Source organism: Motacilla alba, chromosome 5 (assembly GCF_015832195.1).
Source record: "Motacilla alba alba isolate MOTALB_02 chromosome 5, Motacilla_alba_V1.0_pri, whole genome shotgun sequence".
NCBI lineage: Eukaryota > Metazoa > Chordata > Aves > Passeriformes > Motacillidae > Motacilla > Motacilla alba.
This window is the reverse complement of record NC_052020.1, coordinates 46,542,146-46,556,821: the sequence shown is the minus strand read 5'-3', so window position 1 is coordinate 46,556,821 and position 14,676 is coordinate 46,542,146. Positions and strand designations below refer to the sequence as shown.

The 14,676-nt window shown below is 51.2% G+C and overlaps 1 protein-coding gene across 1 annotated transcript; it reads right to left on the bottom strand.

The window, feature by feature from the left end:
• Positions 1-1,058: 1,058 nt before the first annotated feature.
• On the bottom strand, positions 1,059-14,420 carry CHGA (chromogranin A). The gene is made up of 8 exons (XM_038139386.1): positions 14,193-14,420; positions 13,747-13,793; positions 9,937-10,030; positions 9,456-9,524; positions 7,217-7,315; positions 5,102-5,599; positions 4,192-4,664; positions 1,059-1,631 (listed from the first exon to the last, which is right to left on the bottom strand). Exons 1-8 carry the CDS (start codon positions 14,236-14,238, stop codon positions 1,548-1,550), a joined length of 1,410 nt encoding a protein of 469 aa, XP_037995314.1. The 5' UTR covers positions 14,239-14,420; the 3' UTR covers positions 1,059-1,547.
• Between the last annotated feature and the right edge of the window lie 256 nt (positions 14,421-14,676).

Below are 14,676 nucleotides of genomic sequence, written 5' to 3'. Positions count from 1 at the left end.
ATTGTGCCCTGTGCCAGGGCAGTTTTTGGGCTGTGTCTTGGCCTCAACACTTCCTCTTGCCATTGAGTGCCTGCCCAGGGCTGGGGATGAGGGCAATGCGCACTCAGCAGCTCCTGCTCCTCCCTGGGAAGCTCATCCTGTGGGTGAGGTACAGCTCTGGGACCACACACACACATCCTGCGCCAGGGACCCCCCCCCCACACACACCCCCTGTAATGCACTCCAAGGCCAACAGCACTGAGGGTTTTTGCAGACTAAAGAAATAAGCTGAGTTCAAAGCCTGGCAGCCATTCCCTGAGCATCTCAGCTGTTCTGTGGGCTGCAGGTGATGGGAGAGAACTGAGCTTCAAATTGGGGGGTCTGGAATACAGCCCTGACAGTGGGTGGATCTTTCCCTCTCCTGCCAAGGCACATAGAACATCTAAAATATGATCTGTGCTCAGAGATTTTGGGGCCAGCTTCCCTAATCCAGGCACCCCTTGGTCCTCCAGCTGCCCTGCGGTCTGAAGCCCAAAGGATGGAAAGGTTCTGCCTGTAAGCACAGTGCCAGCTGGTCACCATGGCTCCTGTGAGCCAGGGCACAGGAGGGACATCTCCTCAGAATGGCACTTCACCTCTGGGGAGCACAGACCGGTAGTTCTCCTCCTGACTGGCCTATTTGTTACTTCTTTCTAATCTCGTGTGTTGTCCAGATGGCTTGACTCGGTCAAGTATTGCCCAGTGTTTAAACTTTTAACTGTGTTCTCTGTGTTCATTGATGAGCCTCAGATGTGACCCAAGTTGCACTGAAGCACCCAGGACACCCAGTGTCAGGGGGATGAGCAGTGCAGCACCAGCGACCCCCGGGTGGGCAGGGAGAGCCCCACGGTGCTTGGGACCACAGGGAAGCGTCCCCGATGCCAGGCCCCGGAGGGCAGCAGCGCTGGAGCCCGGGTAAGGAGGGAAGCGCCACCACGGTGTGTCCGTGGTGAGGGGAGCCCTCCGTCCCCCCTCTCTTTGCAGGACTGTACAGGCCCTGCAGCACGCTGACAACTGACACTGAAGCTGCCAAAACAAAGGAAGGAACCCACGGCAGTTTTATTTTTCCTTAGATAAATTTTTTATATAGAATATATTACAGTCAGAGTTCTCAGCTTTTAATCAAAAGATAACAAGTTATTGCAGTTTTTTACCCAGTGAAACTACCGGTGAAAGAACTTTCTAGAAAGCTGTCCTGTCTTTAAAAAAAAAAAAAAAAAAAAAAAAAAAGAGGGAGAAAACCCCACCCAGACAGAAAATACACATGTAGGTTGCACTTCGCAGCCACGGGCGCCCTGCCGGGCGTGTGGACATCCGTGTGGAGAGGGCAGCGTGAGGTGAGGCAGCGGCGATGGGCACAACACTATGGCGAGGGAGGCAGGCCTGGGGCTAGCGGGGTCGGTTCCTAGGCACGGTGCTTCTGCTCGGCTTAACTGCTCTTAGATCGGGAAATGGACGCGCGGTGGCAGAGAGGGAGGGAGGCAGGAGCGTGGCGGCGCTGCTTTGGCCGGCGGGGAGCGCCGGGGCCCTCAGCCTCGCCTCAGCTCGTGCAGCTTGTGGGCGACGCGCTCCAGCTCCGCCTCGATGGCAGCCAGGCTCTCCAGCTCCTGGTCCTGCAACAAAAGCCCGGGACTGTCAGTGGCCACAGGCGGGCAGCCCTCGCCCCCCAGAGCGACAGAGAGCCTTGCCTGGGTACAGCCTTGTCCTACCCCATTCCTTCAGCCTGCATTTGTCTCTCCGTCTCTGGACAGACCAGTGTGCACAGCACTGATTACTTCTTCCCTAATGTTTAATTACTGCTCTAGTGATGCAGCTGGCATCCTTCCCCCGTACCCTGTCGGGCAGGGCAGCCCGCAGCAGCGCTGTGCCTCCAGAACATGGGGCTGCAGGGAGATGGCTGCTGAGGAGCCGGGGCAGGCTCTGGCAAACAGCTCCGGGTGCCAGCACCCAGTCAGTGCCGTCAAACCGGCACGGGCACCGCTGCCTGCCACCTTCGGGAAGTGCAGCATGGGCCCTGCCCTCTCCCCACCCTGCCCTGGGTCTTTGCTTGCACCTCCACTAGCAGAAGATACTTTTCCTGGGAAAATAGTGACTGAGGAAGCAGTTCAAAGGCTCAAGCTGCCCATCACTTGGTGGTCTTTCTATATCAGCTCTTGTGTATCTATGCTGTCGCTGTAGCTGCTTTATTTAGTGCAGGTACTCATGCCTGACTGCATGGCTTTGCCTGAGCTCAGGTCATATCCAGCTGGCCCTGCCTTGCTGCCAGCCCCAGCCCTGCCTGTCCCTCACAGCTGTGATCACCTGGGCTCTCTGCAGGCCATGCACTCCGCATAGCAGCAGCAGGCTCTGTGTGAGCAAACTTGGTGCTGTACCTCTTCCCACTGGCAGAGCTGAGGTGACAGCCCCTCTCTCCTGTGGGGAGGGAGCAAAGCCTTGCTGTTGCCTTCAGCAGCTGCAAACCACAGGTGGACCCTGAGCCACTGCAGTACATGTGGCTGGTGTGAGAAAAGTAAAGTAAGTATGAAAAAAAGGGGGTTATTTTATCTTCCTGAGCTATTTTCCTGAACAGGGGAAAAAAGTCACCCTGCCCCTCTGCTGGGCCCTTGGCTCAGCCCCTGGGAAAACTCTGGCTACAGTAGGGTGCCAGCAGCTCAGGGTGCCTTCAAACACCCAGGGTGCCCAAGCAGCTGTTCCATTTTGTTTGAAGTGGATCAGGGAGCAGCTGGCTGAGCTCACCTTGCTGGAGAACTTGGGCTGCAACTGGAGCCCCAAGAAAGGGAGAAAAATAGGTTCTGAACTTCTCTACAGCACCCAGAGAGAGCTTGGTCAGACCCAAACCATTGCCTGTGTTCTCTGGCTTGCATCTGCCTGGTCCCAAGTGCTGAGCCCTGGAAAGTGCAGGGGACAGCACTCTCAGCCCATATCTGTACCCACACTGGCCTCACTGGCCAAGTCACGCAGCCCCATGGCCCAAAAATGAAGAGAGGGACAGGACAGCAGCCAGAGCTTGTGCCTTCCCTCCCTGCTGCGTGCCTAGCCTTACTCACCGACTCCCAGAGGCCCTGATCTAGTTTAAAAAGCCAACCAAACAAAAAAGTCTTGTTGCAGCTGTAAACACAGCAGTTTTGCAGCCTCAGCAACCTCCTTCCCAATCCCCATTTGGAGCCTGAGTCCGCCACCTTGCAGACAAGGTGCACCCCAGAGCCCCAGAGCAGGGGCAGGTGGGGAGCAGCCTCCCTGGGGGAGAAGTGGGATGTGAGCAGACAGTGGTGGGAGGCAGATGGGACAGCCCACCCCACTGTGCCCCTGCTTGGAGCTGAGACATTTGGCTCTGCTTTGAACCAATACATCTGGAGATGCTCTCATGGGGGGGATGCTGATGGGCAGTTTTTGGCCAATGATTTGGCACTTAACTGAGGCAAGAGGGGTGTTTTGAAAGCAAGACAGCCAACTGGCTTCACTCACCTGCTGCCCCAGCCTGTTCCCAGGCACCTGATCATGGCCTGTCCCAGGCTCACAAAGCCCAAGCCAAGCCCCGCTGCCCAGTTTCCTGTATTATCCCAAATCAACTGTGCCTGGAGCTGGGCCTCAGCACAAAGGTGAACCCACCAGCAGTTCCTTGCTGCTGGGGATGTGCTGAGCTGTTACCTAGCATCACTCAAGGTATCAGGGAAGGAGGTCTCTGTCTCTGGAAGCCTGGCTCAGATGTATTTCTGTGTCTGTTCACCATTTCCACTCCAGTACCTCAGGTTTCTCACTACAGCTGCACCCCTGATTTACCTCTGTAGGAGGTCTGACATTACTCACTCCATCCCTGGGACAGGGAAAGCACTCCTTTTGACTTGGAAGGGCTTTGGGACACAAGGACTACCCCTAGGCTCCAGTTATAGCTCTGGTCACTCTGTCTGGCCAGTGCAGAAGTGCTGTCACTGGAGACATGGCTCTGGGGGCCAGAGAATACTTTTGCGCTAGTCACAAAAACAAGGATAAAAACCAAAGGCACAGCAGGTGCAAACTTCAATAATACCTGAGGCTGAATGACTGGAAGTTCACTAAGCATCAACTTAATGCCTCAGAAGACCACTGCTGGCTACATTAATGCCAGCACACCATCCACATCTCCAGTAGTTTGGAGACCTGAGTGGGATTTATTCTTAAACCTGTGACACCAACCTCTGTTCTCCTGTTAGCGCTGCCTTCCTCATCCTTCTTTTCTTCGGGCATAGGAGCAAGTGGAAAGCCTCCTTCACTGCTGTCTTCCTTCGAGTGATGCTTCCATGACCTTCTCACATTTTCCTCTGGACTACTGAAGGCATACTTGCGGGACCTAAATGTCTTTTTCATGGACCTGTCTGGGTCTTCCTCACTATCACTTTCCTCCATGCGCTTCTTTGATGTCAGCTGCTTGGCCAGCTCATCCATTTTGTTCCACCTCTTGGTGTCTTCCCACTCCCTGGAGGACTCCTCCTCCATCTCATCACTTTTGGCATTCCTGGGCTGAAAGGTTTCCTCTTCTCCCTGCATCTCCTCATCCTCCAGGTGATGCCTCCCTCCTCTCAGTACCCGGGGCTGCTCTTCCTCCTCCTCTTCCTCCTCCTCTTCAGAGCTTTGCACATCTTTTCCAAATCCCAGCTCATCATCGTTATCTGAAAGAGCATTAAACAAAGCAGTGAACACAACTGTTAACCTGTTTAAGGTCCACCTTTGAACTGAACCTTCAGTGGTGATGCCAGGTTTCTTGACTTAGGCCTGCTTTCCCAAGATTCTGGAAATACCCACTCTCACGTTGCCATGTCAGTAATGGGGCTTGAAGGCAGCAGTCAAAACCCCTGTAAGAAGCTCAGGGAAGATAAGTGAGTTGTCCCCAGGATCTATGAGAGCTGAGCAGCAGGGCAGCTGCAGGGCCCGTGTTACCTGCTGTGCATGGGCCCATATGTCAGATGTTTGTGGTGGGGTCTGGGTGGCCAGTGTGTTTCTGTAAACCCAGTTAGCATCTGCCTCAACTTTTTGAAGCCTCTCACCCATCTGTCTCAGTGCCCTCAGCTCACCCCAGGAAGGTATGAGTGCAGTCTGGGATACGTACTGTCACCTCCCTGCATCTCCTCAGCCTCCTCGTCCTCCTCAGCCAGATCGAGTGACCTCTCTGCTTCAGTAGGGTCCTCCTCTGCAGCTTCATCATCCTCCCGCTCCACACGCTCCCCTGCTACCTCCTTGCTGTGCTCCTGACCCTTCCTGGATGGCTCTTCTCCCTCATCCTCAAGCTCCAGGCTATCCCTGGAGCCTCTGGGCTCCTCCTCTTCATCCTCTTGCTGCTGCTGCTGCTCATCCTCACTGAAGTTTTTGCCAATGTGGTTGTCCAAAATGTTGTTTCGATGGGTATCCTCTGTATCCCTGATGTCATTGCTCTCAGCTTCCTCCCGATCCTCTTTCTCAACAGGGTTGGTATCCCATGGTCTGGGTTCCCTCTCCTCCAGGCTTTTTTCCTCCTCTCTGGAGTCTTCATTTTGCTGGGGTTTCTGTGCTGCCAGCTCAGCCAGGGACCCTGTGGGCTGCTCCTCTTCAGGGAGCTCCCCTGCAGCATCTACAGAGGGAGAAACAAGAAGAAACACCTCTGCTGAGAGCTCATTTCACAACCAGCAAAGGCCAAGCGTTTCTTAGGGAGCTTCAGCCCCGCTCAGCAATCTGCCTGGCCGGCCCGTGGATCCTTTTGCAAGTCACTTCAGCATATGTTTGCATTCAGGCAAGGCAGTGTTCTCTCTGGTGCCTGTGCTCATGGAGAGACTTGCAAGGCTGAAGTTAAACATATGCTGAAGTGTTTTTCTGCAGCACAGTCCTCATCACCATCTCTTGAGATGCCAGCCACGAATTCACCCTGCATGAAACCAGACTGCATGTAAAATTAAATTATTTAGGAGTGTAATACAGCACTTGCACAGCTCTCCCTACTCTGAGTGCTGCACTCACATCACATCCTTATTTCTCCCACCAGGCTGAAGAGGCAGCCAGCCTTGCTCACAGGGTGCTGGAGGGAGGAGGGGTGTCTCTGCTTCTGCAAAGGAACTACTCAGCAGGACCTTAATGTGGGCTGAGTATTTGCTCTTGCTCAAGGGAGACTAGTCTCTTTTAACACTATTAGCCAGAGAAAACACTTCGCAAAAGAAAAAATGGGAGTTTAAAAGCCAGAGAGATATGGAAAGGTAAGTGCAGCCCCAAGGAGGGCTGAGGAGTGTGCCAGGATGAAGGGATGCAGAGAGCTGGTCACATAAGGCTGGTGGCCACCTGTGACACTGTGCTGGTGTCACCAGACTGTCAGTAGGCCTGGTGGGCCCATGTGCCACATTTCATCTTCACTTCATCTTCCTTCATCTCCATGCTCCGGAGCAGGAGTTTCAGGTGTGTCTTGGCAGTAGGGAGATGCAGTGCCACCATCCCACCTGTTGGATTTTGGCAGTGCTGGCTGCAGCAGCAGCAGCCCCTGGGGGTGTCACTCCTCATTGCTGTAAGTAGTTTTGGACTGGTGTCACAGCAGTGCTGTGCTGCTGTGGGTCAGCCATGTGCCCCAGAGCTGCTTGAGACCCTCTGTGGGCACCCAGCTGCTGCTGGACAAGGAGTCACATCACCCTGCATTTGCATTGTATCTTCCTGACAAGGAAATGGGAAGGGGCCAATCCCTCCTTTCTGCTAAACTCCCTGTCTGTAGTAAGGCCAGTAATACACTGGCAAGGGGAAATCCCAGCTGAAGGTGATCTTTCCAAGGTACAGGTGTTTTGTGTGGATGTGTGCACTGTGTGTGTTTCAATTTTCCCTTCAGACACTAATTACTTAATATCTTAGATGCCTCGAAACAAGGGTGACAGGCAAAAAGCCAGATCCCCCTTGCCTGCTTCATTGACTCTTTCAGTGTGGGATTTCCCTGGCTGTGACTTATTTTAAGTATTGTAAGTGAGTGAAAGTGTCAGCAGCAGGGTAGAAAGGTCAGTATCACTTTAGTAACTCGACCATCACCAGTTACTATAGCTCAGAGACTACGTGTTGTTTGAGCTGGTAAATAAGAACAAAGCAAAGCACCAGGTTGCTTGTATGTGTCAGCAGCAGCATCAAAGAAAATAGAAGCAGATGGACATATCAAGGCTGTTTGGAAGAAGATCCTTGTTTACAGCCTGACCTGGATTTCCCGGGGGTGGAGGCTGACACTGACCTCTCTGCTTGTTCTTGTTGTTCTGACTTTCAAGGACTTCGGAAAGTTCATCTTCAAAGCCGCTGTTTTTCTTCTGCTGCTGAGTTCTCTCATTGGCACCTGTGTCAAGTAACAAAAGGTAGGGAAAGGCAACAGTCCCTTCTGTATTTCAGAAAGTAAAGGTAGGAAAATAGTTCTGTGCCCCTCATGATTGCTACAGTGGAAAAATCCGCCTGGGAGCTGGGAGGAGTGAGACTGGAGGTATGTGAATCAACTGCAGTAACAGAACCACAATCAAAAACATCATCTGCAGGAAAGAAAATGGTTTCTAAATAGAGATGCAGGGTTGCCAGTAAAACTAATATTGATGGAAATCTAGGGAATAAGAGGTGCTGAACTGCAGCACACTGAGAGCAACAAAAGACTTCATCACCAGAATATTGTAAGATAAAAATTGCCTTCTGCCAGATTGTGCCTATGCACCTCTGTTGAGGTGAGCACTGAGGATTCCTGTGTCCTCTAGCCTGGTTGTGGGGGCCCCTCTCCCCCGCGTGCTGAGAGGAAGAAGCAGCATTCATTCCCACTGCAGGGGTAGTCTGGGGCTCCAAGGCCCCATACCTTAACTCTGGGATTATGGAGCCTGCTAGAAAAATACAACACCCTGGAGAGAGGTGTCTGAAGGCAGCATGAGCTGGAGGGTAGGCTGCAGCTGTCCTGGCAACCAGCAATGGGATCTGCAAGCCAAACAAGCCCTGTCTAAACCAGCTCATGCCCTGTTGCTGTGCCTTAATGCAAGAGCAAGAGCCAGTGCTGGCAGCCCAGTCCTCTCTAGCCCAGAACTGAATGGTGTGGGCTCTCCAGCCTGAGCAGAACCAGCTGCACCAGCACAGAGGACACCAAGATTAACACCTTTGTTTTTCCTTTGGTCTGCAAGACTGTTCCAACCCCAGTCTCTGTGATCTATAGTTTGGATCTCATGTTACCCTGGGACTAAGTGGGTCATGGGCTCAGGCTGAGGAAAGAGTGGAGCAAGGTACACCTCCATGTAACAAGTTCCTTCTCGTGGACTCCATGCAGAGTGGCGCAGCCTGCCTGATATCTGAGTGCTTCTCCCCAAATCCCTGGTGTGCCTGTGCAGCCCTATCCCAGGATACTGAAGAGACCACGTCTTCTTTCTTCTGGATCACCAGAGCATCCAGGTAGTCCATCTGAGGTCACTGAGCATCTGGCCCCTCCACCATTTGGGTAGTGACTAAAATACGGCTTTGGGAGCTGCATGAGACTCTTTCCCGACTCTGACTTCCTGAATTTTTCCTTTCCCTCCTCCCTCTTGCCTCTGTGGCTTCCTTAATCTGAAAGCATTCTGGTGGCACAGCCTTCCAGCCATCTCTGGCAGACTTGCCACACAGGAGCAGGGCACAGGGATGCCCTAGTCATTGTTTCTCTGACGATGCCCAGCTGCCCCCTGGTTACCCCAGGGAGAAGGAGTAGGAAAAGCCAGGAGGTGCTCTCCCTGCAGCCTGGGGAGAGCCCTGTTGTAGCCTCACCCGGACAGACGGATCTGGGCTAGCTGTGAGGTAGCCTTGCCTGGGGTCTGCCTGTTGGCTCTGGGCAACTGGGCACCTGAGAATGTCCCTTTTTTTCCCTCAACACCCCTTGGCACAGCTCCGTGGTGCTGCTGCTGCTCCCACATTGACCAGTGCAGTTGACCTGCACCTCTCCAAACCAAAGAAACTTGCATTTGAGTTAAGGAAGCCATCAAAAAGTACCCATTAGCTCAAGAAGATTTTCACTGGGGTCTTTAGGGTGCAAGTCTTACTCACTGTTCAGTGGGGCTTCCCTGCTGCCACACCTGGGTTTAGTGCTAGACTCCAGCTGCACAGACAGTGGAGGTTTTCCTGCCTTTCATTCTAGTTTGGGAGCTGATGATTGCTGAATTAAATTACAGTGTTTCCTTTAGAGTTCCCCCATCTCAAAATGTCTTGAGACTACACCACCACCAAGTTACATTGATAGTTATTGAAATAATCAGATACATATTGGAGTTATTATAAACAAAATTCCTGTCCCCACTGTCGCAATCTCTGCTGAAAATCTTGGAACTACATTTTCTAGGGCATATTTATATGATCTCAAATTATTATAAAATAAAAAAACAATCACAAAACCAACCAAATAATAAAACTCTATAAGGGACCACAACGGAAGAAAACAATCTTCCCTATAGTTACATTCCCAAAAAAATATACTGGCACTGTACCTTGTGCAGCAATTTCCTGAAGTTCCTTCAATAAGTTTTGGTGGCGAAGGATAGAAATAATTCGCTCATCTGCAACAGGGGAGACTTAGTACAGAAAGCAGTCAAAGCAAACCTCCCCCCAACCCCAGGAAATAAAACAGAACCCCAACTGCCACTTCTTCATTTGCTCTTTTCTTTCCCTTGGTCTGCTTTGCTCTCACATCTTAACCATGTGATTAAGACAACAGGAAGGTCCTTTGAGAGCCGGGCAGTTTGATGTCACCCAGCAGCCCTGTGGCCAGCACGAGACATGGCCTGGGACAAGCAGCGGCTCCATCCCTGCTCCTGGGGCCCAGTGCAGCCCAGTGGAAGAGGAAGCTGAACGTGTCAGGGACCCCTTGCTAGGGGTCCAAAGGCCAGGGCTCAGTTGGTCAGGGCAGGACCAGCCTCTGCTTGGCAGATTTGCCTTTGCTGATGCCCAGCACTAAGTCTGAGGCAGTACCTCCTCGCAGAGTTTCTAGGCATTCCTCACTGATCGGCAGGGGGTTTGGCTTAGATAAAGTATCAGAGATGACCTCTACAATGCACTTCATCACCTAGAAAGAGACAAAAATACAAATTAAAGAACTGGTTTTTTGTCTTTTGTTCCTACTCGTTACCAAGGCTAAAGTACAGCAGATGATGGCACAGATCTTCTTTTCTGGTCAAGCTGGAACTGAATGTTCAGTTCTTGTTTTCCCTAGCTCAGGAACAGAAGGTACCTCCTGCAACTAAGAAGTGAGGAAATTACACATGACAATGGAAAGAGCTTCTTCCACATGACACTCAATCCCTCAAAAAAGCTGAGGCTTCCATGGCTTCAGACTACACCAGAGTCTGAGCACATCTGGAGAGTAAAGGGTATCTGAATATATACACAGAAAATCCAAAATCATCCTCTTTTAAGTCAATATATCTCTACCTCCATCTCATAAAAGGACTCAGTGAGAGGTTGTAGAGAGCAAAAAGTGGTCATAGCTGTTCAATAGGTGACCTTGAAATCTTAAAAGCTCTTCAAACCCTGGGAAAGACATCATAGTTAGATTGAAGCCAGGCATGGAAGGTGAAGTGAGGCAAACTACTTTCAAACACACATGAGAAATACTGCTCTCAAGCCCTAGAAAGGACAAGACACTCTGGAGAAGTTTTTGACCTTGTGCTTTGAGTGTTCAAGCCATCTGTTATAGACTGGGAGAGCTCTACATGATGACAGGTCATCTGAAAGCAGATGTTCTGACATGGCCTCTCCGACAGGATGAGCTCCGGGCCCACCCTTACCAGCAGCCTGTTTTGTTAAGCATTATTTATGTCATTTGTCACCTGCACTGAGATTGCAGGCATCCTTGCCATGCCAAGACACACTGCTGGGAGCCCTAGTATGTGGTCATATAGACCCAAATGATCACAGAAACATTCACTACAGACTGGTACTGATTAGCAGTGTAGAAATCAGGCTGCTTAGTTCAAAAGGGTGATGTTTTTATAATGCAATCTAGGAAGAATGCAGGGCTCGCAATTGCCTGTGGGAAAAAAGGGAGGCTGAATTGAAAAAAAGAATACAAGTTAAGCCTTGGAGGCAAAAAAATCACTCACTGAACCTCTTTCTCCTGATGATTTCAGCAGGCAGCCCTGAGAGCCCTGACCTCCCTCACAATGTACCATTCTCAGGAGAGCAGAGCGCTGTGGCTGCAGTAGAAATTAAACACAAGTCAGCAGTCCCCAGTCATCCACAATGCTGTTCATTCAAGCAGTTGGATATATTCACTGGACAGCTGGAATGGGCAAATTCTCACCCTGTGTAAGGAGAGAATTCTGCTTTTGCAGGTCAGAGCCATAAAATGTTGAACTATATGCCTTACACAGTTTGAGAGAATTTCCTAATGGATTGAAAATGCTACAGGAAAGATTTAAAAAAAAGAAAGAAAGCAGGGGAATTTCCCTGCTAAAAATCTCCTACATCACAGATGATCCATTAATACTGATTTTAGATGACTTTGAGTCACTCTTTGAATAGAAAAAACTGATATTTCCCTCTCATGTTTCCCAACCTCTGGACCCACTTATTGTAGCAGTATTTGATGCAGCTTCAGAAGTTAAGACTTTCTCAGCATGAGAAGTAAGGCTCTGGTTCAATGAAATATTCTATTCAAACTTTTTCAAGACTTCTAAGCTGATCTAAGGTCTTTGTCTGAGCACAAAGAGAACATCACTCACCACAGAAATACATTCAACTCTGTGGAGGAACTTTGTAAGGTAATGAAATGAAGAGTGCAGTCATCCCACAACACTCTCCTTGTCTTTTTGTTAGAGGAGGTCTTGCAGAGTGAGACTTCACAAGGTCATGAAACAACAGCCCGCATCAGGAAATGGAGGAGATCCTTTCCAAATGAATGTAATTAATCCAGTGCAGAAACTCAGACTGGAATTTTGCCATAACTATCATCTAACCATGAGCATGTAACTAGATCCTTAAGAGCAGCTCACAATGTTCCTACACAGAAATCTCCAAAGAGTTGTGCCCTTACAAGGACAGACTTCTCCATATTTGAGCTCAGCTATGCCCTTCTAAAATGTATGGTTGTAAGTGAGAAATAGTATCCTCCGAGCACATGAGTGGGCAAACACCAGAGACATTGTAAATGCTTTGGTCTTGTTCAGCTCCCTATGGAAAGCCTTTGGTGTAAGGAAAGTCTGATGAGCTGTCCAGGGAAGGCCTGCAGGTGCTGACTACCCATTACACAGCCCTGAGCCACCCACAAATGCTGGTGGCATGGAACATGGTGTGTAGGAAGAGCTGCAGTGCTTGTTGCTGTATTCATGTGATGATATCCCTGCCCTAATCTGTTCCATGAGACCAGGAATTCCTTCCCTGAAATGCTGTGTCTCAGAGATGGTGAAGGCATGAAAGCCCTAATAGCTTCTTCTAGTTGCAGCAAATCTAAAAGAAAGCTGATTTTGCTCTCTGTTAGAGCCTGTGTCAGTATAATACCCAGGGAAGTGGGGCAGTCTTGGGAAAGTCCTTTCTTGGTGGAAGCATTTCCATAGAGTTGCACTAACTGCCACAAAAGTGCCTTTTTATATACATAGAATGTATTGGGGAATAGACCTCACAAGGAAAATCATATGATTAATGGATTGTTCTATCAGATGCCCTCTCTGGCATGGAAAGTTGAAGGGCTAAATGCCTGTGCCACATCCCCTTCCTCAGCAGCACACAGCCTGAGGAAGGCACCCAGTGTCTCACAGCTCATGGCTCTGTCCCAGCAAGGGCTAAGCAGGCTAAAAGTCTTAACAAAGCAACTGCTCTCCAGCCCAGGCATGTCTCACAGGACACAGGGAGGTGTTGCTCATGGCACATGTCCTGCAGGTAACTGCAATGGAGCCTGTGGCTGAGACTGGCATCAGTGTGCCCTCCCCTGCTGCTGCCTGGGGAAAAACATTGTGTGGCTAGAAGATTTCATAACAGGAAATGGTTCAAGAAGTCAAAAGAAAAAATGCTGGAGTTTCCTTTGTAGACATGAATTTCCAAAGAAATTTTAATTTGGTCAGCCAAGAGATCAGCTCATATGAAAGATGGGGAAGGAGGGGTGGTCAGGGAGTCATGTCTGACATAGGTGAACACAGGCAAACCCTCCTGTCCAAGCATTTAGGTGCCAAAAGGCCGTTGGGAGTGCACGTTTGTGAAGGGCGGCTATAAATGTTGGAGGGTGTGACACAGATATGTGCACAGAAGCCTGTAAAAGAGGGCTGGAGAGGTCAGCCAAGTCCTGCACTGCTCATAGCCATCCAGACAGGCTGAGCAGGAGCTGAGGATGGATTAGCAAGCTGAGAGTACCAGTTGCCTATTTTTCCAGAGCATGCATGTTTAAGCAGCACACAAACTCCGATGTATACACTTCCAAACACACACAGTTCCTGAATCACGTCTCCCCCCACTCTCCCCTGAGTCACCTCCTGTTGAGAGCTTTGAAAAGCTGAAAGTAGGAGGACTAAGGAGAGTTTTACCCAGCCTCCATCTCCTCTCTAAAGGCTTGCCTTATCCCTCTGTCGCATCCTGAAGGACTTCCTTGGCTGCCCAGAAGTGAATGCACAAAGGGTAAATTCTGTTAGGAAGGGAGCAGAGATGGATCCTACTTTAGGGACCTCATGCAAATTCCTCACACTTTCTGCAGGGTATTTTATTGGAAGTGGCCCAAACCCAACCACCTAGGTGGAGGTGAAACATCACATCCTTTCTCTTCATTTCACCCTTCCACTACAGGCTCAGCCTTACCTTAGTGTCGCCTTTATTCATGTCATTTGTCACAGGGAGGGAGACAGCTGTGAGATAAGGAGAGGAGGGGAAAAAAGGAGAACTTGTTATTCCTCTCATCTGGAACACAAACAGAGAAACATTATTCTGCTAAAACGGGAGTGGAGATGATGGAAGTGGTCCCTGGGTGCAGCACTGGATGTGTGCACTGTGCCCCTCGCGAAGGGAAGGGAAGGGAAGGGAAGGGAAGGGAAGGGAAGGGAAGGGAAGGGAAGGGAAGGGAAGGGAAGGGAAGGCGGCTGGCAGGGCCCGTGCGGCGCTCGGCAGTGACCTTGCGGCGGCCGCTGTCCGCGGTGCTGAAGGGGCCGGGCCGTCGCTGTCCGCGGTGCTGGAGGCGCGGGCGGAGCGGGGCGGGCGCAGCGCTGCCGGGGGCCCGGGGGACACGGACCCATCCCAGCCCCACTTACCCGGCACGGCCAGGAGCAGGACGGCGAGCAGTTCTGGCCGGCTCATGGCGCTGGCGGGATGGAGGCGGGGAGAAAGGGGCAGAGGACGAGACTGTCGTGGCGTGGGGGCTCCAGGCGAGGTGCCGGGGGGAGAGCAGCACGGAGCGTGTGTATCTACGCCAGTGCCCTGGCTGAAGATCCCAGATGGGGCACTGCAGCAACCGGCTCATTTATATATCTCAGCCCTCGGAAATGGCGTCAGGAGGAAGCCACCTCCTCCTCTGCCCCCTCCCCTCGCACACAGGCTTCCCATCAGCCTCCATCACTCACCGGGTGTCGGAGGAGCGCCGACCTCCCCGGCTGCCCGTGCAAAGGTGTCCGGCTCTGGTTGCTCCGTCTGCTCGCACTCTGCAGGCGCAGGAAGGCTGGGAGGTGTGTTTCCAGGATACTGCTTTTCTAGCACCTCACCCGACACTGGCAATCTGCAGAACCTCTGCACATGTGC

Bases quoted from the DNA above. Each gene is read 5' to 3' on its own strand.
- CHGA (XM_038139386.1), bottom strand. From the start codon at position 14,238: ATGAGCCGGCCAGAACTGCTCGCCGTCCTGCTCCTGGCCGTGCCGG. The intron at 4,665-5,101 runs GTACGTATCCCA...ATGCTCTTTCAG, and splicing joins GGAGATGCAGGGAGGTGACA to ATAACGATGATGAGCTGGGA. The intron at 1,632-4,191 runs GTTGGTGTCACA...CTTTTGTTGCAG, and splicing joins GCGCTAACAGGAGAACAGAG to GACCAGGAGCTGGAGAGCCT.